Source organism: Odontesthes bonariensis, chromosome 8 (genome assembly GCF_027942865.1).
Source record: "Odontesthes bonariensis isolate fOdoBon6 chromosome 8, fOdoBon6.hap1, whole genome shotgun sequence".
Taxonomy (NCBI): Eukaryota; Metazoa; Chordata; class Actinopteri; order Atheriniformes; family Atherinopsidae; genus Odontesthes; species Odontesthes bonariensis.
The window spans coordinates 8,517,070-8,544,920 of NC_134513.1; the positions used below are offsets into that span (position 1 = coordinate 8,517,070).

Here is a 27,851-nt window from a genome sequence, read left to right on the forward strand (position 1 = left end):
TAACAGGCTTCTTTCATTGATTTTTCTCTCAGCACCCTAACCGTTTTATCAGCCTAAGACATTTAAACAGCACAAGCTCTTTGGTGATAGTGTTGTAGCAGGTCTTTTGTTGTTGTTTGGGCTTCCAATAATTCTGACCAGCACTGACCAATATCGAATGACACCACGGAAATGCAGCGTGGGATAGAAACAGATGACTCCACAAGGCAATCACTGTACACAAGCACGTAGGTTTATTTATACAAATATAATATGTATAACAATTGCATATGAACAGTTTGTTGTCTTTTTTTTTATCATCTTTACGGTAAGTACAGGACTATTAGCCTCAAAAATGTAAGTCAATTAAGAAAGAGAACCTGTGAGTTAAAGATACAAAAAGGGTCTTTTTAAGATGTTTGTTTTGGAGGGATGTTTAAATTTCATGTAAAACCCAAGTATTAAGGTCACTTAACACAAGAGCTTTGATATTAAGTAGGCCTCAATGCTGACAGGTTATATGGGGAATGGTCTTATTGTATGTAGCAGCGTGGCACACATTTTGAATATAGAAGAATTTTGTACTATTACATGTAAGGTTGTAGATGAATATAAATGAATCACTTACATTCACTGAATATGCAAATCATCATAAAGAAATTATCAGCAATATTTCAATGAAAATGTGACTTCATGGTATCTTGAAATTTCGCCAGATGAATTCTGGTATTGGGGGAGTGATCTTTTTCAAAGTTTCAGATTCAACAGAAGATAGAAAAGCCAAAACTGGTAAAGCCTGCATGGTTGAGGAAACTGAGAGAAGAGCACTAGCACGAGAAAATGGGAGAGATAAAAGTAAAAACAAATATTTACATGAAAGGGAAAACCAGAACAATTAGTGCTCAGCACCAATGGTGGAAACCAGAGTAAACACAGATATGATGGGCGGATTATCACTTTAACTTTGGAGTTCAGGTACTTGATTGAGAAAACAGATTAATCTTACAGATATAGAGGAAAAAAAAGGTCAAACACTCCACTCAGTCTCAAAACGACTGTTGAAACATTGGAACAAATCCACATGAACTATGTGCTAAAACTCAGCTATTACACAATAAATAGATATCAAATAATAATCTGCATGTCTTAGAAAGAATACATCATATTCTAAAGGAATGATAAAACTTTATGTTATATCTTTAATTGGCTATAAAATATTCTGAAAAATAAACATAATTCTAGCATATCTTTTATCTAATATTCAGAAAATGAAAACTGAAGACATTCTGTTTATCTGTCGGAAACAGTAGAGTTAGCAAATCTGATGATTGAAATAATGCCTTTGTATCATATATTTCCTAAATAAATTTAAGTCTGGATTACTGAATAAACTCTTGTAACAAATATTGCACTTTAATCGTACATACTGCCTGTAAATCAATAATCTCTTCAAGTGGCACAGAGGACTTGGACTCAGAAGCTGCCTTACAGTGCATGAGACCTGCTTTGCTTTACGGTGATTTATTTTTGCACATTAACTGTATATGTACTGTATGTATTTGATCATGAATTTGGTGGCAAAACGTAAAAACCGAGGAAGGTGTGTTATTGCTAAACCTACCAAATACAAAAACTTGGTTTTTTTTGCTACAATATAGAAGGTAAAAAAGAGTATCCAAAACGGGACAAGAAATCAATGGTCATTCATACAGAGACACAAGCACCAGTTGAAGAATCAATAGAAACAACACTACAAATGATAATTCTGGCTAAATGGCAAAGGGTCCTGGACGTAACAGATGTAAGCAATCGAAATGGATAACTGTAAAAGCAAAGAAACGACAAACACAAGAAGGGGAGCTTCAGTAAGAGTCAGAACTTATAAAAGGGAATACAAAGTTAAACCGGACAACTTTCAGTGTCCCACCGTACTTGTTTTTTAAAGCACCAATTTCAGGAAAAACACTCTCTTTGTTGTTGCTCAGAAATCTGTGGTACACTGGAAGGGAGAAAGAGTATGCAAAAGAGTCTTCTACAAGTTGGTTTCTCTGTGATGAAGAGATTCCTTTGGGATCTTCAACCCAAACAGGTGATCTTTGAGAGCCACCTTTCATCTCTTCTTCACTTCTTCTTCTTTTGGAACAACCTGTAGATCACAGGGGACAAAAACAACAGAAAAACAAGCTGAGAGCAATGGCTTCATGATTGCTCACAGAGCTAATCTTAACCCCACAACCCAGTGGCATATGTTACTCTCGAGCCTGCTCGTGTGTGTCACTTGGTTGGCATTCTCTTGGCAGCCAAAGCTAATCTTTTGGGGTTGGCATGCCAGCATTGATAAAACAAGATCACAGCTCAGCTCCCTTTCTGTAGCTCCTCTGAAACACAATGTTACAAGCTCTCAAATACCTTCCCATGCTGTGCTGTGCCAAATGCAAGACAACAGATAGGGTTAGGGGATTTAGTATCAAAAGCGCAACGCTTACCAAGAGCAGAGGGATCTCGGACACATGCCCTCCTCCAATATGTCAGGGAAACATTGGAACAATTTGAGTCTGAAGCAGAATTACACACTATGTGATACACGATTTTTTGTTGCCATTTTTAAAGTGTGATTTTGCTTTATTCTGAGTTAAAAGCTTTTTCAAAATTTGAACTCCATCAAGCTTTAGCTAGCAAAAACACAATAAAGGAGGCTGCTACTAGAGATGGTATAGCTTGAATAATTTACAATCTCTTATAACAGAGTCACATAGGAGGTGGTGCTGTTTTCACAAAGAATACCACAGAGGTTTCAGGCTTTGTACTGTTGCATATGTGTGCTACTGGCACAACAGCCAGGAAAATAGCTTAGGAGGCAAAACAGAGCATTAGAACCAAAACTCAAAGGGAAGAGCTGAACTTGCTTTCTCTTTGCTTTTTTTTTTCTCCTCAGTTCTTTTGATGTTTGTTTATAAAATCTGCAACTTTAGACTTTCAGCAGCTATGGGGAAAGTTTCTTTACACATGTAATGAAAAAGTTTAATAATCAGTAAATAGCATGATACGAGTTTCGTGAATTGATTGAAACAGAATAAAGCAAGTGAATAAAAAGATATGCGCAATGGAACAAAAGTAACTGTGGTCTGCAAGGGTCTTGTTTGCATGAATGTCAAAAAACATGAAAACATCAATGTTGAAACTGCTAATCTCAAGCTAAACTTATTCATACAGACAGACTGAGATCTTTAAGTTATGTGCTTTCATATAATATCTTACAGCCTACGTCAGCTGAGATCTTATAACGGAGAGATTTACCATTTAGAAAATAATTTAAATAGAAATCGATGGGAGAATTTGGAAACACCATGGATAGCAGTTGTTTAACACTAGTTGTCTATCTCCCCAGAAAGACAGCCATTTGCTTATCTAGGAAGCATATGCAGTCAGTGTTCAGATTCAGCTGTGCAGTATTGCGTTAACAAGGGCTAATTAATTAATCTAATGTGACAGCACTCATTGGGTTCATTGCATATTTATTTAAAATTTGGCAGTAATGATGTTGGTATTTTTGGAGCCAGAAGAAGCCACAGCTATTATTGCTTCTGTTAGCCTTTCACTTTTGGTATTTTTGCATTGCATGGCACCATTCCTCACAGCTTCACTCTACTCATTTACGCTACTTCATTTTGCACTGGGGATACTGCAACTTCAAGTACGTACGCTTATCTAATTGTAAGTACGACACCAAGTATTTCTGCTGAACCTGCGGACAGGAAAAAAATGTCTCCATTTCCCTGTGGGAGTAATGGACCAGCTCAGAGCACAGGATATGTGGGAAATCTTTTGGAATCGTGGTGTGTTCCATTAATCTTTGAATTTGGGTCTCACCCAAGCTGACCACATTCTAGTCAATAAACTGGCAGGGCTTCCTCATCACCCAGGTTAGCTAATGATGACAATACCAATAAATAGCAATGGCAACATTTTGGTAGTTTGCAGATAGAAAAGACCTTATTTTTATTTTCACAAATACAGTTTGAAAAGTAGTATGTCTGCAACTCCTTTATAAGAATCTAAACAAACTGTTATTTTAATGAGCACTAAATTGTTAAAATTTCCCTCATTTTTAAGTCAAAGGAGGCTATTTGATTTTTAAGTTCAAATGAAACATCAGCATGACAGCTGTATTCTATGGAAGTCAACTCACCACCTCATGTTGCTTGGAACCTTGACAGAGTTGAGGTGTACCATGCAATGGAAAGATACCATTTGGGTTCCTGGCATCCACCTTCCACCTTCCACCTTCCACCCCCCCCCCCCCCCCCCCCACCCACCCATCCACCCCTCACCCTTAAAGTAATGAAGCGCCTCACCTACGACATGTGGTTCTGCTGAGAGGACAGGCTCTGTTGCTGCTGTTGCTGCATCAGGAGCTGCTGCTGCTGGCGCCGCCGGGCAGTACGGAGCTTCTCGAAGCGAGCCTCCATCTCCTCCAGCACCTTGGGGGTGTAGCGAACCACCAGCTTCACACTGTCCTTTGCTGCCTTCAGCAGCTCCACCGCTTTCTCGTGATGTTCTCCTTCTACGCTCTGCAGTATTACCAGACACAGAGAAGGGATGGAGCTTCAAAGGGAGTTGATTTGAACACATCCCTAAAAATAGTAATCTCTGAAAGGAAAAAAAAGACATTTCCTCCACTTTTTATACCCTGTGATTTGGTGAAATGAGCAGGCTCATGGTTTGTGTGATCTTTCCAGCGGGTTAAGAAGCTTCACTTTTTCACTCAAGATGTGTGCAACATTTTGACCTCAATAGCTAACTCTCGACTCAGATATCAAACTAGGGATCAAACACTTTGTGAGAAACTGCTAAAAATACCTCAGCAGAGAATAGAATCTGTAGTGTCAGAGCAGCTTATCTATAATCTATGAATCCATTCATCCTCTCATTCAATGCTGCATGAAAATGTAAGCTTGGTTAGACCTACCACTCCGTTGACAGACAAGAGCTGATCCCCTCGCTTTAGGCCGCCATGCCTTTCAGCCACGCCTCCAGGAATGATACGAGAGATGTAAATAGGGGAGTTCTGTTCCTTGCCACCCATCACATTGAAGCCAAGCCCCTCCTCCGTCTTAGGTAGCTCCACCACTCGTGGGTGAGAATGACCTTCACTGGCTGCAAAAGCTGCAACTGTGGCCTTAAGGAATATGATAAAAAAGTAAGATGGTGCTTGGTAATGAGATTTCAGTAGAAGTGAAGCTGTTAATTAAGGTAGGCTTATAGTTTTTATCATTAAATAGATCAGATTTGATATTTGGCAAAACAGCATTTTCTGCAAAGAGTTGCAGTCCGCACAAGCTTGTAGTCAGAATGAATGCATAAGGAGAAATAAATTCAAATGCATTACAAAGTGATTGCTAAGCAGGGAGTGTACCATCTCATTACAGCAAAGATGGCCATAACAAAGCGACGGGATTTAGTCAGGGTAGGGGGATTAAGACCCCACGTGAGAAGTTCCAAGCACATGGATTAACACATCTGAGCACACGATGGAGGAGCAGCGAGGCAGCTTTTTCCACTCAGTATCTCCACCAGCTGTGGAGTTTCTTTGAACCACAAGCTTTTTGCACTCAGAACAAAGCATCCAGGAGCTTGTTAGCCTTGCTAAGGAAAGCTAATGGCAGACAGACAGTGAAACAGACACTCAGTTCCCACTGATCCACAGTAGCGCTGCCATAGGTGCCTCGCATATGAGAGATAGATTTTAAAAAAAGAACGAGGGGTGTTTGAAACTTTTGCAGATCCAGTATCCAAATTCCCAGCCACAGTTTGACACCCTGAGGTTTTTGATGCACACTCAAAGCAGCATCTCCATCTCTGCTCTCTTGCCAACATTCATATGAATCTTCAGATCCATGTCAAACTGTTTCTTTTGTCTCTCCAATTTCCTTTTTTTTTCTTTTAAAATTCATTTATTGTAATACGACAACTTTCTGTCCTTCGCCCTCTACTCCTCTACTACTCCTCTTAAACCCTCTCTTTCCCACTGCAAAGCTAAAAGGCAGCTCCTCCACATGCATACCATTGCCTCCCAGGACTCACTGCACATTGACCTTCAAAACTTTATCTCGATTTCTGCAAACAAAAACATAATCTGGCAGATGGTCGGTGCCTCTCAGACACAGGGGTTCTAAATGAAAGGGTTGCTGCAGGATACGTGTTAGACTTGATTTATGCAAAGTCACTTTAACATCAGCTTTATTTTTTTCCCCCTTTTTTTGTCTGGTCTGAAAAGGCTTTATAGACAAGGAACTGATTAAATCTATCGTTCAATCAAAGAGAATCGAGTCATTCATGCAAAACACAAATTTCTACTGATGGAAAATTTGCTGTCTTACCAAAACATTGAACTCAAACACTACATACATTTCGCACACGTCATCTTTTGCAAATCGTCTTCAATAGTACAGTATGCATTTGATCTCATTTTTCTATGCTGAGCCTGGTTGAAAGTGATTGCCACTGTAATATCTTAATAGGAAGTGTTCCAAGATGACAACCCAAAGCTAAGTTAGTGTCATATAACTGTGTGTTTAAAACTTAATGCAGATTTTGCACCAGTAAGTTTTAAAGCTAAAACCATATTGGTTGCTTCTTAGGACTTTTTCCACTTTGAAAACTGTCATTTCTTTGAGGAGTGAAATGAACCACTCTATCATCGATGAAAAGTATTTTTCAGCTCATTCAATTCCCACATTTTTAAAATGCTGTGCAATTTTTTTAAACAAATCTTTTTGAAAAAAAAACTCCAAATGCAATTTAGAGATCATTTCATTGCCATTTGTTTGTCTGTCAAGATAATGCTAAAACTACTAAGCTGAATTTAATTCATTTTGGTAGAAAGATGGAAAGTGGGCAATAGTAGAACCCATTAAATCTAATCACAATTCCAGATATGCAGCCCTGAATCCCTTGAGGGTGTCAAATACTGTAATTTCATGAAATCTCTAAAATATGTACAAGGTGTCCTTTGCTGTTGTTGGAGGGATGCAGTGCCAATGGCATAATGTCTCATTTTCAGTCTCTTTTAGATTTAGGCAGGTGGTTGGAGAAAATCTAATCCCATCTAAAGAAAATCTGTTGACTTCACATGGAAAATAGATACAGGGTAACAATAACTTACTTTTAAAACACTGCTGTTGCCTTTGTTGAGGATAGATTCATAAACTATTGCCATAAGTAAGATATCATGGAAATGGTTAAGACAACTGGACACTTAGCTAAGTTATCTAAAACATTCTGGTGAAAAACAACAGCTTTGCTGGTCTTAACCAGCCTGAGTAGCATTTAACATTACATTGTATGATACTTGAGGGATTTTTTTAGATGAAAATATTGCATTGCATATTTACATCAAGAATGAATCTAATACCATAAGAGAGATGAGCTTTTAAAAAAAGCTGGGCCCTGTCCAAAGTTAAAGCAAACAAATAGACACAATTATTTTGTATAAATCATACACAAAGCTTTGTCAGGTGAACAGCTAAAATAGGAATACAAAAAGTATACAAAAAAGATGCTAAATGGTGTTACATTACATTGCAGACACTTTTATCCAAAGCGACTTATAATAAGTGTGTTCCACATCGGTAGACATAAGAACTTCAGGTCACAAGAAATCATAAGTGCATTTCCTTCCAAACCAAACAGTTAAGAGCATAACTAGTGCTAGAGTAAGTGCAATAAGTTAGGTACCTAGACAAATGGGAAAAAAGACAATTTAGAAAACAAATACAATTTAGGAAACAAATAAGTGCGTAGGAAGCTAGGAAGTTACTGTCACTTCCCTATTTCCTGGTTCAAGTGTTTATATCACAAGGCTGGTAATATGTTTATTTGAAAAGGACAATAGGGTGCGGGAGGATGTGTGCTGAACGATATACTTTACAACTTTTAACAGGGCCTGGCTGTCTTTTTCCCACAGTTTACTGCCATTGTGCTAATCTAAGCTAACACATGGATCTAAGAGTGATGTCAACTTTCTTCCTTAAAAAGTAAAAAAAAACAAAAAGAGGTTGTGCTGAAGTGTTGAATTGAAGTTTACCAGAATGTACAGGTAGTATATTCTACATTCTGCAGGGTCCATTTTAGAGTTCAACAATAACAGCAAATGAGAAGGTCTCATCATCTTAAGTCTCATTTAGTCTGACTTCGCTCATACACACAAACACACTCCTTTTGTTTCTGTCCTCCTCTTCTAGTCATTTCCTCCACCCACGTATCATGATGTAAGAGAAGTACACTGAACTAATGAGGGACATAATTGTTCTTATATTTCATCATCCTATTCCTCACCTTCATGAGAAATCTGACAATCCTTCCATATTTGCTGTCCTTTATATAAGCAGATGAAGGTGCTGATGAAAAGTTCTGTTTAAATCAAGCAGCTCAAATCTAGTTGCATACAGCAACTTGCACAATTTCTATTCACATTGCTGCTTAAAAAAAATTTACTTTGTCATTCACCATGTGGAAAGTATTTTTAAAGTGTTAATGGTTGTTACTCTGATGATTCAGGAGGAAAATACTGAATTAAAAATTCATTTACTGATCTAATCAAAGACAACAAGTTCCAGATGATTGCTGAAACAATGATGTAGAACGGGAAGTTTTATCACAGCATTTAAGTAATTAAACATTTATCTCATTGTAGGGTTGTTTTTTTTTTCTATGAAAGTCCATTTTAGTGAAAGTGTAATCAATACCACTGGTATTGATAACTACTTTGTTTGAGTCATGTTTTCCCCTAACCCCACAGCAAACAGCAAACTTAAAACATTCCAACCTAAAATATTCTGTCAGTACATATTGCTTAAATAAAATAAAATAGTTTTAGATGTGACAGCCAAAAGAAATATGCACATCTAGTCCAAACTGTTCTAATATGCAGTTGTATGTGCCAACATTGGCTGATGTTATGCTTTGATGTATGATGACACTGCTTTCTTATAGAGTCTCAACAGCCAATGATGGCTGAAAGTTTAATTTTCCTAAAAGCTGCAATATGACCATTTTGGCAAAAAATTAATGCAATTACATGCTAAAAATTCAACAGATAAATCTGTAAATCGAACAATTACAGCATTAACAACCCTCACACATCTAAATCACTGGTAAAATAGTTGTCACCCAAAGCTTTTAAACATTCTCAAGATTAAGCTCCGTAATGGCCCCCAGATAGCAGGCATTTGGGCCTAATCTGGGCAATTTGAGGCAGTTTTTGTCTCAGTTACAGCACTTGTAAATGTTATATGGGCCGGATGGGGCCAAGATGTCATAAGCTGGCTATGATATGGGATACAGAAAAAAAAAGAAGCTAAAGTCAGCTAAAGTCTGAGGCAATAGCCAATCTTATGGGCATTGCAGTGTAACCATTGGATTTCCAGGAAAATACATCCTGTATATGCTCTATTCATTGTCTGAATGCAGATAAATCTAAAACGCTGATAAAATGCGAAGTCATCAACGGACAATAATTCTGAGACTGCATCCTGGATCTTCGCAGCTTCTGCTTGTCACTGGGAACAAATATTTTAGTTTCTGATTTTATGTGTTTATGGTTATCTAACATTTTGAAGCAAATTGATTTACTGTACGTGGAAGAGCACCTTCTTCGTGCACTTGCTGCGCGTGTCTGTGCAGCAAGCGCTCCTTCTCCCTGTCTGCCTCCTAACTGATCATTAAGCTACACATCTGCCTCCCATTTACTCATCAATTCAACAGTGTTTCAATCCTGATTTTTAATCTCTTTCTCACCGGATTGTCTAGTCACCTAGTGTGGTAGCCAAAGCTCTTTGGCCTCCTTGCATGACCTTTATCATCTCTCATGTATTTTGACTTTTAGATTAATCCTATCTGTGCTGCAGGTCTACTACATCTCTAGCCTCATCCATTCAGCCATGTCTCACCAGCCACCAGCCTGCCTGCTTCACATTCACCAAGCAAACACTCACTCCCCAGGGCACCTCACCTTTCAGCCAAGACACAAGCTTCTCTCTGCCTTTTACCTTCACTTGCCTCTGTTTTCATCTTATTCTCTTTATTGATAACAACAGTGGTGCTTAATGGTGCTTTTAAGCAAAAAGTTTCCTTGTTCCGAAGTTATCTTTTCTTTGCAGAAATGTTGTGTTGGTGCATTATGCTTCCTGTTTTCTAAGAGTTATGAAATAAAAACTGTAATCTCCAGCGCTGTGTTGGAGGCTTTAGGAAGAGCCCTCTCCATTAATGTGGTGCTTGGTAGGTTTGTTCCAAGCCTGTGTTGAAACGTGCAACATGGTGGATGTGGAGATTTCCTGCAAGAGAGGTTTCTGCATCTGTAATTCATGGGTTCAAATCCCACTTAATAACTTTCTGTGAACTCATTTTTTCCAGCTCATTGTGAAATTTTCTGTCAGTGTTTAGTGTTTACAAAACATAATAACTTCATTGCGTTCAGAGAAAATCACATTTGGTTTAAATATACTAGTACTTACATGTTAGAGAGCTTTATCTCCCAGAGGGACTTTGTGGGGTTTAAACTAGATAAATTTCTGTGTTGCATTACAGTAAGAGTACAGAATTTTAAGTAATTAGTGTATAACTCAAGCAGTTAAAGGACAATGTTTTTATCTATCAATCTATTTTTTTAAGTGGAGTTGTGTGAATTACTTTTGAGCAGTTGGTATCTTACCAGCAGCAGACAGCTGTCAGAACGCTTTCATTTTGGAGAAGCAAGAAGAGGAGCTGATGGATGAGCCAAGTTAGCACCTCTTCATAACGAGGACAGGAGGGCGCATCATCCCATTCTAAGCAACTCAAACCCCATGAACTTATAGCAGTTACAGCAAGCACTATATATATATATTTTTTTTTTCACTGCTTCACTTTTTATATTGTATATTTATACTTGCCTTGGCACTACCTATGCAACATGGGTGTTCTTCGATTGAAAAATAAATAATGTACAGGCTGATACCAATCTGAAATAGTGTAAAATACCACAAGTAGAGTTTGCTCGACCTCTTGAACTACTCTTATTTACATTCCCTGCCCTGCACCTTCAGAATGAAAGTGGTGGTTATGTTAACATACAACAATATCCTGATATTAACAGCAAAGACCAAACTCTTGAGAAGAAACTGCCATATGAAAATGATTTTCTAATTACCTCAAACCAAGAAATCCCATTTTCGGGGTAAGCAAATCAAATTAAGCTATGTGGACCATATCGCATCGTATTAGAGTTTTCACAGCATCTTGCAACACACTGCTTTACAGCACATGCCCAAGGCTCCACAGGTCCCTTAATTATGAGCAACATTGGGCTTGTTTTCATAGATCAGGTTGGATGCCCCCCCAAAAAAAATCTGGCAATACAGGGTCTGACACAGTTTAGTGCAGATTGGGATGGCAGCCATAAAAAGAAGACACACCTTTGGGGCGATGAGGAAAACCTGAGCAATGCTCCGGGTTTTGAATAATATGGATATAAATATTGTGCTACACATTGGAATGTCTTAGGGGGATGCAATGTGGGCTCGAGTCATTAATTGGACTGTGCTCTGTAACACTAAAATGGGAATACAAATAGAATATTCTGTCTCCAACTCATGTACACCAGAGTCCAGAGTCTAGACTGAACATGGAGAAGCAGCATTTAGCTGTTATGCTGCAAACAAGTGGAACAAACTGCCAGTGGAGATTAAACTTTCACCAAATGGAGACATTTTTAAATCCAGGTTAAAAACATTTCTTTTCTCATGTGTCCATGCATGAAATCTGCACGCTATCTTTTAACTTATCTAGACTGTTTTTATACTATACTGTTTTTAATAATAATTCATTTTAATCATTCTATTTGTTTCTCTTGATATTCTTTTATGTATTCTTAATGCTTCTTCCACTCCCCGCTGTAATGCTTTTATTTTATGTAAAGCACTTTGAATTGTTTTGTATATAAAATGTGCTTTACAAATAAACTTGACTTGACTTAACACAATGTACACATCTTAAATGGAATATTGCCTGATACTGATATTATTCAATTATGAATGGGGTTTGAATTATGCTGTCCATGTACATATGTCCACTTCAAGGTCACTTTTCACATTTGTTTTTGTATCATAGCTTTCTCAAAGACAAATAGTGAAATATAGTTAAAATGGTGCTTTATCATATGGTATCAACAATCAGATTTTGTTATCAGCAGGGTTTCTTTTGATTGATTAAACTCGTATTCTTAATGAGGACCAGTAACGAAGAGACAACCCAGGCCATTTAATTCTACTTTGGCCAGTGGAAAAGATTAGAACATTATCACTTTGTTAAGTGATTTACAGTTAATTCATCACTCATTAGGTAGGGTTTTCAGATATGATGCATGATGTTTTTATTTCAAATAATAAATGTCAAAAGCAATCTCCAACACAGTTCCTACCTTAGCTGTGGCTCTTGCCTGGTATTCTGGGCAGCCATTCACTGTTATTGTTTCATGCATGTACTGGTACACCTGAAAGAAATGAAGAAAGACAGGTGCTGTAATTACGCACGATTGAAATACGAGTTCACTCCCCGGCTCATTTCCATAGTCAAATAATGGTGTTCCTTCACAGCTGGCTGCACAGACTCATACTTCATTATACCAGGCTGACTGACGGAAATATAGTGCAATATACTGCCACCAGTAATATCTTAAAGCAGTCTTCTAAATGGTACGCACTTATTCCTACCTTGAACATTCAAATATAAAAGGGTATGTCGAATTCAATGACACCTTGTAACATAACATTCATTGTTGGCTTTCTGCAAATACACTGATGGCAAATCAGATAAGTGAGAAAGAGAATTTTCTCTGTTACTGAAAACTATACTGTTAAATAACTACGAACAAATCCACACAGGAGATAGTAATGCAGTACTACTATTACACTACACTTTTAAGTAAAGTGTCTTTGAGTATTTAGAAAAGCGCTTTTTAAATAAAATGTATTATTATTATTACTAGGACAGAGTTGGGGCTATAAGACATGAGCTTGTGAGTTTCCAGGTGGGTAAAAAAAATTAAAGGATTTCGACCTGCTGCAGCACATACAATCAGTGTCGATGGCTGACCTTTGCGATTAAGATGGGGCTTTTAAGGGCATTGTACAACTGAACTTTAAAGAGCTGACAGAATAATAGAGACGCCGAGTGTTGAATGATGATCCTTTCTCGTTAAAACACTGTAAAACAAGATGTCAATTTTCAATATGTCCACCAAATCAGAGCGCTGCAGCGTTTAAGAACAGTCAGACATGCCAGATACACACATCCAACTGATATAGGGTAGTGAATTTAGTGAGATATCCCCACCAGTGCTGTTATCAGATCATGAAAAGTACAAGAAGGATGGAAGTGTAAAGTGATTGATGGGCTGAAGATAGTCACAGATTAAATGTTTTTTGCTGAGCTGCTGCGACTGACTTGATGAAACATAAATTACAGGAAAGATGTAATAACTCCAGATGGCAAGTTCTCCAGCTACAAGCACAGCTAGCTGTTTCAATCTTACATCCATGGCAGTTGCAGTGCAAATGTGCAATCAAGTTTTGATGAGACTAATGAAACTGAACATTTCTCAACAAAAAATAAAATTAAATAAAAGAGAATTGGGCCTCAGAAATAAACTTTAATCATCTGTTTCTGCTCACAAGCTGTTGTCTCTCTTCAAAGCACAGCAGCTATTTGGAGGCGCACACCCCGGGTAGCTTTGACGTACAACATAACAAAGCAATCACTTCTCTGAATCATCAAAGGCATGTGTACTTCGAGGATACAAACCTTGAGATCATTTGAATGTAGGGAACTCAGAGTCGGAGAAAAAAATATCCCGAACCTTCTGTCAGCTTGTTTGCTCATGAATCCCAAAGAACAAATGAGTGGATTTTGCGAGCACAAGCCAACATTTTATAACATAACATGGTTTTATGGATTTATAGTTTCTTTTTTATAAAATGCTGTGCACACACACACAATCATCTCCCAAATTATACCTTTTCCTGAGGACTTCTTCCACCTCTTCACTTTCAGAGGCTGAACACAGCTTTATAAATACCATAATAGGTTTTCCTTTCTTCAGTCTTTCTACAGAGGTGGCTTCTTGTTCCCCTCATTTATCCTTTTCTTTCAACACTACTGCAACAGGTAATTAGAGCTATTTATTCTGTCTACAACTGTGTTTTCCACTTACAACCTTTTAGACATTGAACATTGAGCAATGCTGGCTTCATCTAACTCTTAATGTCTTTTGGGCCTTCAAACCTTGGTCTTTTGTTATGTAGATGATTAGTAATGTCTCTATTAAAGCATGACGGGAGTGCTACAGATAGAGCTGTTATAGAAAAAGCACCGCAGCAGTGAGCTGAAAAGTAATGACACCATGAAAAAGAAATGTTCAGGTCTCTCGTGGGTTGCATCACTAATGCTTTTTAAAACAGCCACAGGTTCAATTAATGAGGCCATCTTCTCACTCGTAAAACCCCCTATAATTTTTGTTTTGCTTTTTATCAGTTAGGGGATGAAATATGTAGGTGCTCTAAAGATTTTAAACATGAAGTCAAAGAATGGCTTAAAATAACAAGCAAGCGATGCAGATTTTTGACTCCTTTAGGCTCAAATGCTGTATGTTATGTTACGTCAAAATAGTCAAAAGGCTTCGGTCCAGTTTTATTTTCTTGAGCATGTGTAATTGGTGTAATTGCTATGTAGCTGAGGTTAAGCAGTCTTACATTTTGAGCTGCACATGAACGATGAAAATTTCTCTCACAGACTGGTGAAAATGATAAAACGTGACTGACTTTTCGCTCAGCTCTAAGGGACAAATCTAGGTCTTTATACATTAAACGCCCTGCTGCTTTCACCAGCTGGTGGTTACATTTGTTTGTTGGTGCTGAGAGGAGACACGTGCTAGCAAAGATGCAAGCCAGCAAACCAGAAACCATGCAGAAAGAAGCTAAAAGGCTTGCTGATAGATAACCAGATATTGGATTGTTTTGTTTATAATGTGCTGAGGATATGCTAGTTGACTCCAACTCTCTGTAACGATGACTAGTTTTTGCACTGCACTATTTTTATTTTGTAGCCATGTTCAGAATAAAGAGTGCATGCAGGCAAACAGAAAAGATCACAAAGCGGTCTCAGTTATTGTAACGCTCGATTGGCACATGGCTTATATCAGACAGTTCCTGCACGTTGTTGAAAAGCTGGTAGAGTAAAGTCAGTGCAATGTCCCATTGGACTGATAAGGACATTTGTGGTGTCACATGCAGCTCCTCTGGCTAATGTCTGCAAAATATCAGGGCAGCAGTACATGTTTAAAAACGGCAACAGTTATTTGACCCATTTTATCATGAAGATAAAGCGGTAATGAGGCCATATTGCCTTTCTGCCAATAGATCCCCCTAAATTACACCAAAATTGCGTGACTTTAAAAGTATCTCTGTGCATTATAAAACAATAAATCACAAATTTTACTCCAGGACGTTTAAGATAGCAAAACTTCCCCAACACTCTCCATTTCCTGAACTTAAACGCAGTTCCATCTGCACTTGGCTCTTAAAAGATCCCTTACCCTGAAGGCATCTTTGCAAAACCTTATCACCAAGAATCCTTTACTGTTCCCAAAACTCTAAAATAGTTAGTCTAACCTCACATTCATGTTCCTTCCTGTTTAGTTCACTAGTGAGATTCCTGGAACCCATACTGTGAAAAACACCACAAAGTCCGAGAATAGCAAGGAATGCCTACAGGGAAAACTGATGTGATGCTGTCTGTGACCATGACCTCCTGTTTCCTGTACAGGGAGATGAAGACAGGGATGGGTAAGAGAGGTCTTCTCCTGGTTAATATTGTCGAAACGGATGAAAACCAGTGCCGGACTCAACACTGCACCCCCCGTATCAAAAGTGCAAACCATGGGACACCCATGGGAAATAGATCACTCACACTTTCATCCTTTAATTTAATGTGATGTGGGAGGCAGAAGCATTGTGGTGGAATCAACACAAATCCTCTACCCGTGTGTGCTTTGGCTTTTATATAAAAATAAATAAAAAGTCAATTATGCTGATTGGAAATCTCTGCTGAAGCAGAAATCACTTTTTAAAGCTTATGAAAGTCACAATAGCACTGGTCTGCTTACTGCACTCTCCATGCTTTTTGAGTGGGACTCTCTAAACCAACATTCTACGAATTCCCTCCCCTCAATCATTTCCAGCTTGTTCTATTATTCTCGTCTCGTCTCCTTTCTTTCCTATTTGCAAAACTGATTGACTCTGACAACTCATTCACGGTGATGCAGTGAGACTCAAGCACAAGACTTACCCCACCGCCTTCGCCTTTAAAAAGCGTGGCGGGGAAAGACAACCAAACTTTGTCTCTTTGTCATTTAGCCCAACACTGCTGAGGCTGCTCTTTCCCCAGCTGATCATTCCTCATATTGTCAGCTAGCTTGTCAACCTTAACAAGGTTGATTCATGTTCTGTACATTCTACTGCCGTGCATGTAAAGACGGGGACCGCAGGTTTGGAGGTTGACTTGCAAGATTAGTGTACCCACGCTGTCAGGCTCTGAGGCGGCCCACCAGACTGTGAAATGAGTAACATCACACATATGTGCAAAGGAAGGAATCATATCACAGGTTGCAAATTCACTGGAGAGAAAGGTCATCTGCTTGAATGAAATGCCATGAGGTGGGTGAGATCAAAATGAAAAAGAGGAGGGTTAGGCTCGTAATTTAACCTATATTTCACGGCTCCTTTAACCGAAGAGAAGTTAACACTGAAGGATCACATACAGGAAAGAGAAGTGAGCACATAAAAATTGAATTAGAATTTATAGCTAGGAATAAAAAAAAAGTGAAAGAAATTTGTTCTTGGTAAAGCACCTCATTGGCATTTTTCATTTGCTGTAAATCATTGGACTCTTTTTTTTATAAAGACGAATACATTCACACCTTTCTTTCAATCCCTTCATTCAAAGTTTGTCTGTCCAAATTATATCCAATGCAAACTGAGCATTAAAGCATATAGCTGTTCAAAACATCCTTTAATACTCTTAACAGTAACAGTAATAATATATATAAAGCAATAACCAGCATAGTAAATAAATCATCCACGAGCTGGCCCAGAACAACTTTTTTATAATTTCTTTCTCACAAACTTTAACAATCCTTGCTGCAGAAAACTTTTCCATAAGCACCCACAAAGGGCAACTGCTGCAGCTTTTAAAGGTATTTTGAGTGTGTCTGTCAATGCACTCCAGACTGACACTGAAATCAGTCAGCCAGTTGGTGCCAGGATTTGTCAGCCTGCTCAGAGATGTTCCCCAACAGAGTAGAGCTGGACCTTGTGAGAGGACAAGGCTAGTTCTTTCTTTCCTTGTGTCACTTCACATGGTGTCAGCAGTTTAATGCAACATTCTGCCAGAATAAATTACTCAATTCGGTGTCATTGTCAGTGACTTTCCATCATTCCAACCAGACTGTGGCAGAAAAATGTATACATTTGTACATTCATGAATTGAAGAGGTAGCAATAAATCGTCTTGTCAATGTTTGTCATGGGCCGTCATTGTTATGACTCCACGTTGTATGTTACACTTGCAAGAAAAGGTTTGTATCCTTAAAGATCATCACGATTTCTTAACAGATGTTAATAAATGGGTTCTGATCTTCATCCAAATCATAGTAAAAAAAAACTAAAAAAAAACACAATAATACTGATATAACAATTTAGTTGAACATTGAACATTGGTTATCTGTCAGTGCAAGGTGGCAAAAGTAAATGAACTGATGAACTTATGAGACTTGCACAACAGTTCTTGAACAATTTTGGACCATTCTTAAGAATTGTTTCCGTCCATCATTAATTCTCAGCCGTCTGCAGATCTTATCACAAAATCCCAGACGTTAACCACATCAGCCATTCTCTTTTTAATCTGCTTTTATTTCATCCAAACCATCATAAGCTTCAAGTCATATTTTTTTCAATAGCTTTCCATGATTAGAATAGAATAGAATAGAATCTTTACTGTCATTGCACATCAGGTATACAATGAAATTGCAGTGTTTCTCTGGCCAGGGCATAATGAAAATAAAAGAAAACGCTTAGCATACACACTCTTTGTGAGTTCAGGGACCTGATGGCCCAGGGAAAGAAACTGTTTCTGAGCCTATTAGAGTCAGAATCAAGTGTATGTCTGCTTCAACTAAAAAGAAAAAAATGTTTTTGGATGTCAGCCGTGAGAGAAACAGACATCAAGTTTTCCAGCATCCCAAGACTGCTGAATGTGTGCTCCAGGCAATTTAATTTCGGTGAGTGTTAAAGTCTATTATTTTAGTGCCGCATTAGTGTTGACAACAACTTCCATTGGTGTCAATGAATAAACATGTTCATACTGCCTCACACTTCAGAGGAGTCGACTTTATAGGTACTTTTCCTTTTTTTTTATGAGGAGGAGCCGCTGCAAGTTACATTACCGATCACATATCAAATTAATTTGCTTACACTCAAGAAACATAACAGAACCGTTACTGTGTCGATAGCTTAGTCAGACTGTGCTTAACTGTAACTGGGACTTAGATGAAGACCAGATAAATTTTTTACTGAAAATAGAATATCATCTCACCCACTATAGAACCCACTCCCACCTTTTCCTTTGTGCGTAACACAGTGTGATTCACTCCTTCCACTCCTCCAGCCTATTACAAGTCACCTTTTAGCATGTGCTTTCAGATTGAATGACTATTTTCATTAATTGGAGCTTAAAACAGCTGGAACTTCTCCTTTAAATGACGCTCACCCCAACATGCTGAACTGCTCTGCTAATTGTCTTCATTCTAGGCCAAATCACACATTCGCTTTGTCAACAATTATCTTGCAGGACAGAAGCCACTACAGTGTCTTTCATCAGTTTTGCTGCTCTTCAAACTGCTGTTTGCTTCAACTTTTGTCACTGTGTGATGCTACAGTATCTCACAATAGACAGAACACTAAATATACAAGACCTACTGTTATCAGCCTGCGTAGCCATGCGATGTAGAGTGAGTGTTCTTGTTGCTCTACACCACTGTTCTCCTGATGAATGGTGTCACAGTGACTGATTAGTAGGGGGGCCTGTTTTTTTATTGCTTGTAAATTAAAGCATTTTAACAAGAGAAGAAAAACAAGAGCTCCTGTTTTATAACGCACACTTTTAAGATGTCCCTGTAAAATGTGATTAAAAGAAATCTCTAACAGTTATTTGGCTTCATTAAAATTCAGCGTAACGAGCTTATCAAGTGTTGAACGTAATGAAAAACTCAAAATCTTTTCAGGCCCTGTGATTATTTAAAAGAGTTTTTCATGCATTAAAAGAAATCATTGTGTCCCTCGGGTTTTCCTGTTCAGCTTCAGCTGTAATAAGGCAGAGCAGTAACCTCTGACATTTTCATTATGCTGCAGTCATTTGTCGTTTGGTGTAGCACATCAGGAACTTAAAGGTACACGCTCCAATTTTGGTATTGTGGCTCTATGCGGGTCAAGTTTCAAAGCGCCAACAGTGACCTCAGAACAAAATTTGATTCCTCTGGTTCATACAACATTCAGTCTTTCAACTTCAAACAAGTGAAATAACTGAATGAAGAGCACTTGTTTGCAGTTCAAAGGGATATTTTTTGACCTCAGGAAATCACTTGGTGTCCTGCTGGAACAGTAGCCCCTCAGACCAAAACAAACCGAGCTAAAAGCGGTGGGAGGAACTAATTTGCAAGGATAGGAGTTGAGTGAAGGAGTCGACCTGGTGTACTTTGGGAAATGAAACAAGGGGAGGGTGGACACAGAACTGAGGCAGGCAATTATAATACCAAAACGAGGCGTACAGAAGCCATTAGAGAAGTACTGGAACCTTCAAAAAACCTTACAAACCTAATGGACAGTCAATACTAGGTAGGGGCTTTCCACAATAAGTGGGTGCACTCCTTTCCTCTTTGCTGGTGCATGAGCTGGCTGGACATGATGATAAGCAGCAAAGCAGGGTTTGTCTCTGAAATGGAAATTAGTCAGAGCGATCAACGTCTATTGTGTTGTTAAATGTTGACAAGATAAGTGTGCAAGAGAGAAAAAAGATTACCAAAAATAATTTGCAGCTTAACATACTGCCTTGAATTAAACATATTTGTTCCGTTCATCCATTTAATTCTACCTTCTTCTTGACATCCAAACAGCCCTGTTGTATTAGTATCAGCCATACGATGGAGGTTGGTCTTTATCCCATAGGCATGTAATTAGGCTCAACTATTAGCTACTTTTCCAGACACTTGGTAACTTGTGTGACTTGCGCACCTGTTTTGCGTTGGGTATTAATTGCCTGCTACAATTCCGTGTCCACCTTGACCCTTAAAGTTTCAAAAAGTGATCCCAGATATTTATATCTCAGCCCATCCCTGGGCTCTGATTTACATCGCACCTGCAACTTGCTGCAGAAGCTTAACTAAGTTGCAATGAAAATCTGAATAAAATTGTTTGTTCATGCTATGCTATGCTTCAACACTGCTACTTTTCCAACTAAAATACTGTTTTTTCCCAACACAGGAAGCATGACTCAGAGGAAAATCCACATAGGGCTGAGCACAGTGATTGGAAAGGCAGTGCAAAGACATTACTAAAAGGACCTCTAGTATGAGAAAGGTCATCAACAAAGGAGAAAGCGTCGCCTCGGTCGCCCAGACAGTGACTCACCTCTCTGATGGCTGTGCAGAACTCACTCTGAAGGACCTTCTTCAGAGACTGGAGCTTGTGGCCAGGAACATCACCTGACTCCTGCAGCTTCTCCAGCAGCTCGATGGCCCGGGCAACATCTGGCAGGAGGAAGGAAAGAGAGTCGATGTGAGTGTGTGTGTGTGGACCCTCATAGTGAGGGGAGAGAGTGGAAAAAGGGCCTATTCAATTACATTAACAGCACAGCGGTGACAAAAGCGCTAGAGCAAATCAATGGGTGTTATAATGGAAATAGACTCTGTCAAGGCCAGCAGTTGCAAGGAAAATAGAATAGGAATGCCATATGTGAATCGTTTGCATTGACTTAGCTTTGTGTGTAAGAATAAAGAAGAGGAGGACAAAGTCAGGGACTTGTTTACACAAAGGCAACTTCCTAGAAATAGTTTAAGCACTGGTAGACATTATAAAGCATTTACTCTTTAGCAGACGCCTTGAGTGGGAGGCTGTGACTCTGAAGGCTTGTGAGCTGTCCTCTTCTTCTAATTAACTGAGCCAGTATGCCAGCTGAGGAATGTTTTGCCCTCTGAAATAATGGAAGGGGAAGGGAATGATTTGGTACTTAAACCCTAGATCTTAAATTGGATTAACAATTAGTTTCATTCAGTTTGTCTATCCAAAGAGGCACACAAAGAGACATGAATGTTACAGTAGTGTTTTCAAGTGTTCATCTCAAAAGACATTGGTTGCCTGAAGAAAAAAAACTGCAGCTTATAATTTTGATTTCAATTTGATTTTGAAAGTAGCCAATACTGCCATCAGTTCTCAACGTCAACTCCTAAAAACTTAAACAAAACACAGGGGAATGGACAGACAGTAAAGCCTAGAGAGGCACAGGGAATTTTCCTAATTATTTCATCCAATATGTAACAGTGGAATTCTAACATGATTTTTGACGAACCGTTGTATCAAACCGACTGTGATGCTACTTCAGCATTCCTATTATTGTTTTCCCAATAACTTCCAAACTTTTTCAATGACTTATGATTTGTAAGAAACTGTTCTTGGTCAAACTGCAGAGGGAAAAGCACGTATCTGAAAGTAAATTGCTAGTCAAGTGTTTTTTAACACTTGGGTGAGTGCCTCTCAGGCGAGGTGCTGTCAGATTTTAATATGGCAATAATATGCTTCAGTGATTACTGAGTGTTACTTGTGTACAAATTCATGTTTGCAAGTTAGCTTGATGCTGTATGACACATCTCAGATGAGGCACACCACACGTATGATATGAGTCAGTCTACCCCCCAAAAACAGTTTCAATTAAAAGAGCTGTAAATTCATGGTTGAAAGGAGAACTATTGTACTGTTCCATTGTGGCATTTCAAAACAAGACATTTCAGCAAATTCTCAACTTGTGAAAAAGGGCATAACATGTCTTCTTTAATTGTCCAAACTTCAAAACATTTCATTTTCAGAAGCATAAAAAAGAGATGAGCGTTAATCATTTTTAGCTTGACATATCAGAAATAACTGTTTAGTCCTTCAAACTCTAACAAAGTTAGTTTTTGGGAATACTCAAGTTAAGTCCATCTTAATAGATGAATATTACAAATTACAAACTTGCCTCAGGGGGAGAACACCACATCCTCCACCTTTAATGTAAGGAAAAGAGGAGGGAAATAACTGATAGGAACGTTCTTCCAGACATGCATTTCATCTCATGTGTGTATAGCAACTCAGAAAATTTACAGCTTGAAAAGTCAGGATGACAAAATTATATATAGCTTGTAAACACATATCAGGGATTTTTTTGCCCATTTAAAATCACGTGTCAAATGCAAAAGAGCCCTAACACCAGCTCTGACATACAGCCGAGCTGCTGGTTAAAGTTCAAGCAATCCAACTGAGTGACAACAGCCTCTTTGTTTATGACCTTCAACTCCAACCATGCTGTCCAACAAAGAACGGTCAATAAAGAATGGTCACATGTGCGCATTCTCTAGATTGTAATCTATGTTTTTTCTATCAGCCACATGTGCTAGTGCGTAATATGCAAGAAAAATGGAAAAACAACTCGTTTAGCTCTACCACAATCAAAAATAGTGCCAGTTTGGTCACACATGCACAGCTATGCTTCAATCACATCACAGTCCTTTAAAGCAGTGTTTCCCAACCGGGGGTATGCGTACCCCTAGTGGTATGCGGAGGTACTGCAGGGGGTACGCGGCGCACGGGGGAGTTTTTTTTTTTTTTTTTTTAATTTATAAAGGCGTTACACTTTTATGGAGGACTGTTTATGAAGCAGACTCAGTTAGGCCTGTTAATGTATTCTTAAAAATAGAGAGAAATGAGTTATGTTCATGTATTCTTAAAAAAAAGATAAATGTTACTTGTTTAAGTTGGATAACAAAGGAAGATTATTTTGATATAGTATTTATACTATTTTGGTTAATTATTTATATTTCAAGAAAATGTTTTTTATTCTTATGTTGAATTCAACTGAGGTTAAAAAAAAAGAGAGAGAAAGTCTGAGAATTTTATGTTCAAGTTAAGGATATTAAATAAAATGATTTTCATGTAATAACCACTGTGTTGCTCTACTTTTGGAGAATCATTGCACGCGCTGTATGTGTGATGGGGTACCCGTAGTGTGACAAGAAGGCTCAGGGGGTACTCAGGCCAAAAAAGGTTGGGAAACACTGCTTTAAAGGACTGTAAACCAAGTCCTCATGCTACAAATTATGGGGACTTGCCATTTACCCCCAAAAGGGCAGTAGGTCCCAACACCGTGACAGTGTGAACAGAGTCACGCCACACAGCATGAAGAATACAAGAAAACACATGCTGATATCTAATCCAGGGAAAATTGTGCATCTCAATCAAGCAGATGGCAGACAGAGGAGCTTTTACAGCATGCATGCCTGTGAGCCAGGAAGAAGAAGAATGGAGCTCTGACTACTGTGATACTACACGAGCCCATAAAAAGAAAACGTAAAATACACAAGCTTTGTACAGTATGCTTTACTGCATTTCACCTTCACACTACATATGGACAAAGTTAGAATGCATCACAGAAATCTTAGGCCTATTTCTATTTCAAGTGCGCAGTAAAAAGGCAATGGGGAATAAAGTGATCCTTGTGGAATTGTGAGTCTAGCTTCAACTGAGACCATACAGCCTATGAGAAAATATCCACTGATAGTTAAACTCAAAGATTAGAGCTGGAGATGTGAGGCGTTTTCAGAGAAATGCTGATACAGTTTATCAACTAAGTCCCCTGGATTAAAAATGGCACACTTATGAGTATATAATATCAGAGGCATGTCTGTCAGTTCATTTTTGGTATTTTTTCTGGTCTGCTTTGCCTTACAAATCCACTCAATGCCATGTCAGGCAGCAGTTCCCCTCAGTGTTTTTCCAACCACTTCCAGTAATCTGATCCATAAATTTACCTGCACACCTACACAATACTCCCCAAAGGACAACTTTCTAAGCCCAAACACCCTTGTTAATTCTTACTCAGCATATAACGACACTTAAACCAATTCAAATGATCTACCTGACCTTTCATTTAGAGTTGTGTCAATATCTTCAAACTGTATGTTTTCACTTTTTTTATAGTTTGCTACAAGAGACAATCCTGTTAGTATGAGGAAGATCCACAGGCTGTATATAAACAGTCGATGTAGCCACCATGACGTCACAGTGGTTTGTGAACTGGCATGTTGAAGCCTTGAGTTCAACATTTGGCCATCACCCTCTTGGTCCTTTTACAGTCAAAAGCCACAGTATTGTGATAAGAAAAGAAGCTGAAAAGCTATACTTGAAATCTAACAAGAGAAAAAATCAATACATTTAAGACCTAATATCTTCTTTGCTCTAGACTTATCTTTAGAAAAACAACCAACATAACTGAATTTAGTTAATATAACTATAATAATAATTATCGACTTGGTATTTGATCAGACACGTCGTTTTTGAAAAGGAATCCTTTGGAAGACTTTGTCTTTACTGTTAGTGATATAGCACTGTAGGGCATTTCTTCAGTGGCTTCACTTACCATACCTCATAAAATGAAAAGAATCATATCAGACATGCCAGCATCTGTACATTGAATTGAAACAGATAACAGACAACAAACAGTTTAATCCATTATTTCTACTTTAGCATAGGTGTTTTTTTGGTTTTAGTGAGGGTGAAAAAAGACATCACTCTCAACCCTACTTAAAATTTGCTCTACAGCTTCATGAACATCATTTCAGTATGAGCAGAAAACCTAACATTTGCATGCTTACTGTGCCCACCATTATTACAAATGCCTGACTATGACTCGTTGAGGAAACAGTTCTGCAAATCAGCTACCTGCCGTATAATTGTTATTCTAGTCTTTTGTTGGATTTCTCCCTGTCCTGTCTACTCTTTTCACCCCTTTCTGCCTCTTTGACCATCTGCCTGCTTGTTCGTGACCCTTTGTACAGAACAACTTAACTGATAACCTTCCTTTTATTAGGGTGAGTTACCAAGAGAGATTCCTCATAAGCTTTCTGGTTTCCATCACAGAGCATATGGTGCAGGTTGTACCTGAGATGACTCTCTTGTGATGGCAGCTAATGGTGTTTACAGTGTTGTTTCAACCTCTCACAGGGTCTAGCCATACAGCAGTTTTTTGGAGATTTCACCTTTAAAACAACAGGCAGGTGGAATTTTGTTTTTCGTGGTGTAACAGAAGAGTATCTGGGATATTCTAGGTGGTTAACACACAACATTTCAAACCCTCTTTCAATGGCTATTTCTTCTGAGAAGAGTTGCTTCAATGAAAACTGCTCACAGTTAGAATCATCTAGAGCAAGTGGGAGAACTCGTGTTGCTGTTTGATTGGTTTTCAGAGTTGTGTGCAGCCCAAAGGACAAACACCACTGGAAGCCGAAATCTCAGAAAAAGAATGAGTAAAAAACAAATATCTGCACAGCTTGATACTGCACCACACTCACAGTGCAATCATTTCGGCCAGGCCTACCTGGAGGAATGGGAAGCTAACATCAGCGGGATGTACCTTAAAGTTGAACAAAATATGGTGCACCGACTATTCAATGCCCTAATGACAAGCAAAAAACAGTGCTTTGTTTGTGTGACTACTTATACTATCCAGTCTTTACTTCCTACTTTAGTCCGAATTTTTATAAAAAGTACACCATGTGGGATTTTCAAACCATCCAAAGTATGCAGAATTAATATTTTCAACCAAGCTGAATGTGCCATTTTTAACTTGTTTCCTGAATATAAGAATATATTTATTCTCAATAACTCCTAATGAGCTGGAACACTTCCAAGCAACAAGGGCATCTGCCTAAGAGAGCTATCAGCATTTATTTCTCATTAAACCAAGGTCAAGGGCCAACCAGAATATTTTTCTTCTTCCTCTTTTTTCTCCCTCACCCTCATTAACACAGTTTTCTTTATCTGCATCAAGGACTTCTACCAAGCATGTGGAGCTGAGCTTCAGTGTTTGATATTGCAGACATTTCTGCTGGCGCTTTCATCTGGCTGATCATAAGTGATGCCTGCCCGTTTCTTGATAAAAACATTTCCAACTGAAAATAGGGCAGTTTTAAATTTCACAACCTTCGCATTAAACCGAGCAGCTGCACAGAATTGGTGGGAAAAGTTGTCAAGATTCTTGATGTATACATGAATCTAAAATGATAATAATAATTGATATGGCGCCTTTTTAAAAACAAAAGTTACAAAGTGATAAAGCTTCCGAATCACAAGTAAAAGTACCGATAAAGAGTCCACTCACATATATGTGTATCACTTTGTCAGTATTTACCATTTCAGCAAACTGTGGATTTGTATCATCTAAACATCAACATTTGATGCAGACAGCGTTGTGCCTTTGGGCCTTACACTGACCTCCACGGTGCCCGGGATATATTTGTTGGTGTGTGAATGAGAGTATGGTGGGGAGTGTATGTGCGCAATATTAAAAACTATTTCATCTCATAGTTTGCGCATTAGACTACCATCTGACTTCACAGTTCACAGTACTGTCAGCAGCTGTCAGATAGATAGATAGATATATGGATAGATAAAATCATTAGACTATCCAGATATACAAATAGACTATACTTTATGGCATACTGTATTACATAATTCCTCATAGTGGTAACCAGAAAATCCTGAATACTGAACAGGTCTTTGGGGGCATATTCCCAAATATTAATGTCAGCTGATTACCCAAATGTACCGAATGACCGTGTTTTTCTATCAGCAGGTTTTTTTCCCTTCATCATGGCAAGGGCACATTCCAAGGGGACAATGTCAGGATTAATTTGGCTCAAACTGTGAAAGAGTGGTTGACCACAGAGTCAAGAGCTTAATCTCATTAAGAATCTTTGGGATGTGCTGGAGAAGACTTCAAGCAGCAATCCGACTTTCCCACCATCAGTGAAAGATTTCGGCAAGGAAAATACTGAAAATAGATGGTGCACAAACCTATCAAAACCATGCCATGGTTAATGGGTGTCATGATCAAGTCTAAAGATAATCCAACAAAATATGAAACGTGTGTGACTTTTCTTGGTTGTACACTGTATCATAATAATACTGTGCATATCATTTACTGAGTGCCATATTAAATATAAATAAGATTAGATGTATTTCAATGTAGTGCAACAAATGTGACTCAGCTCAGATTACGAACAAGAACAGATGAGATGCAGAGCCGTACAGCACCAGGCTGGACCAGTTTCCCGTATCGCTCCTTTAGACAGCAGGGTTGAATGAGTCTGTTGCAGAAGCAGCTCTCCAGATTGTCAAGTGTTTTAAGGAGGGGATGCCAGCAGTTTTGCCAGCATTATGTCCCTAACCACCTCCTCCTGGGTTGCAAGCTGAGAGCCGACAGTAGACTCTGCTTTTTTGATGAGTGTGTTCGGTCTGTTGGTGCCCTTCATGCCAACACCCGAACACACCATAATAAAGAAGATGGCACACCGGACTAATAAAACATTAGCAACATCCTGTTGCATGCTTTTGGAAAGTATTTTGTTGAAAAATGAATAAGCTACGACCACAACTGTTTCCTTTTTCAGAAATCTCATTTAATCTCATCTAAATGAAGTCA

General features: G+C 38.5%; 1 protein-coding gene across 2 annotated transcripts in view; it reads right to left on the reverse strand.

Annotated features, from left to right (window-relative positions):
- Window positions 1-210: 210 nt before the first annotated feature.
- Window positions 211-27,851, reverse strand: part of lin7a (lin-7 homolog A (C. elegans)) — a 35,233-nt gene continuing 7,592 nt past the window's right edge. Inside the window, exons 2-6 of one of the 2 annotated variants that reach the window (XM_075471546.1) lie at window positions 20,753-20,871; window positions 12,437-12,508; window positions 4,949-5,158; window positions 4,339-4,550; window positions 211-2,125 (exon numbers count right to left, since the gene is read on the reverse strand). In XM_075471546.1, the coding sequence (XP_075327661.1) occupies window positions 2,101-2,125; window positions 4,339-4,550; window positions 4,949-5,158; window positions 12,437-12,508; window positions 20,753-20,871 (638 nt within the window). In that variant the 3' untranslated portion in view covers window positions 211-2,100. Of the gene's footprint in view, window positions 2,126-4,334; window positions 4,551-4,948; window positions 5,159-12,436; window positions 12,509-20,752; window positions 20,872-27,851 lie in introns of both variants that reach the window. The other variant, XM_075471547.1, reaches the window with a different exon arrangement.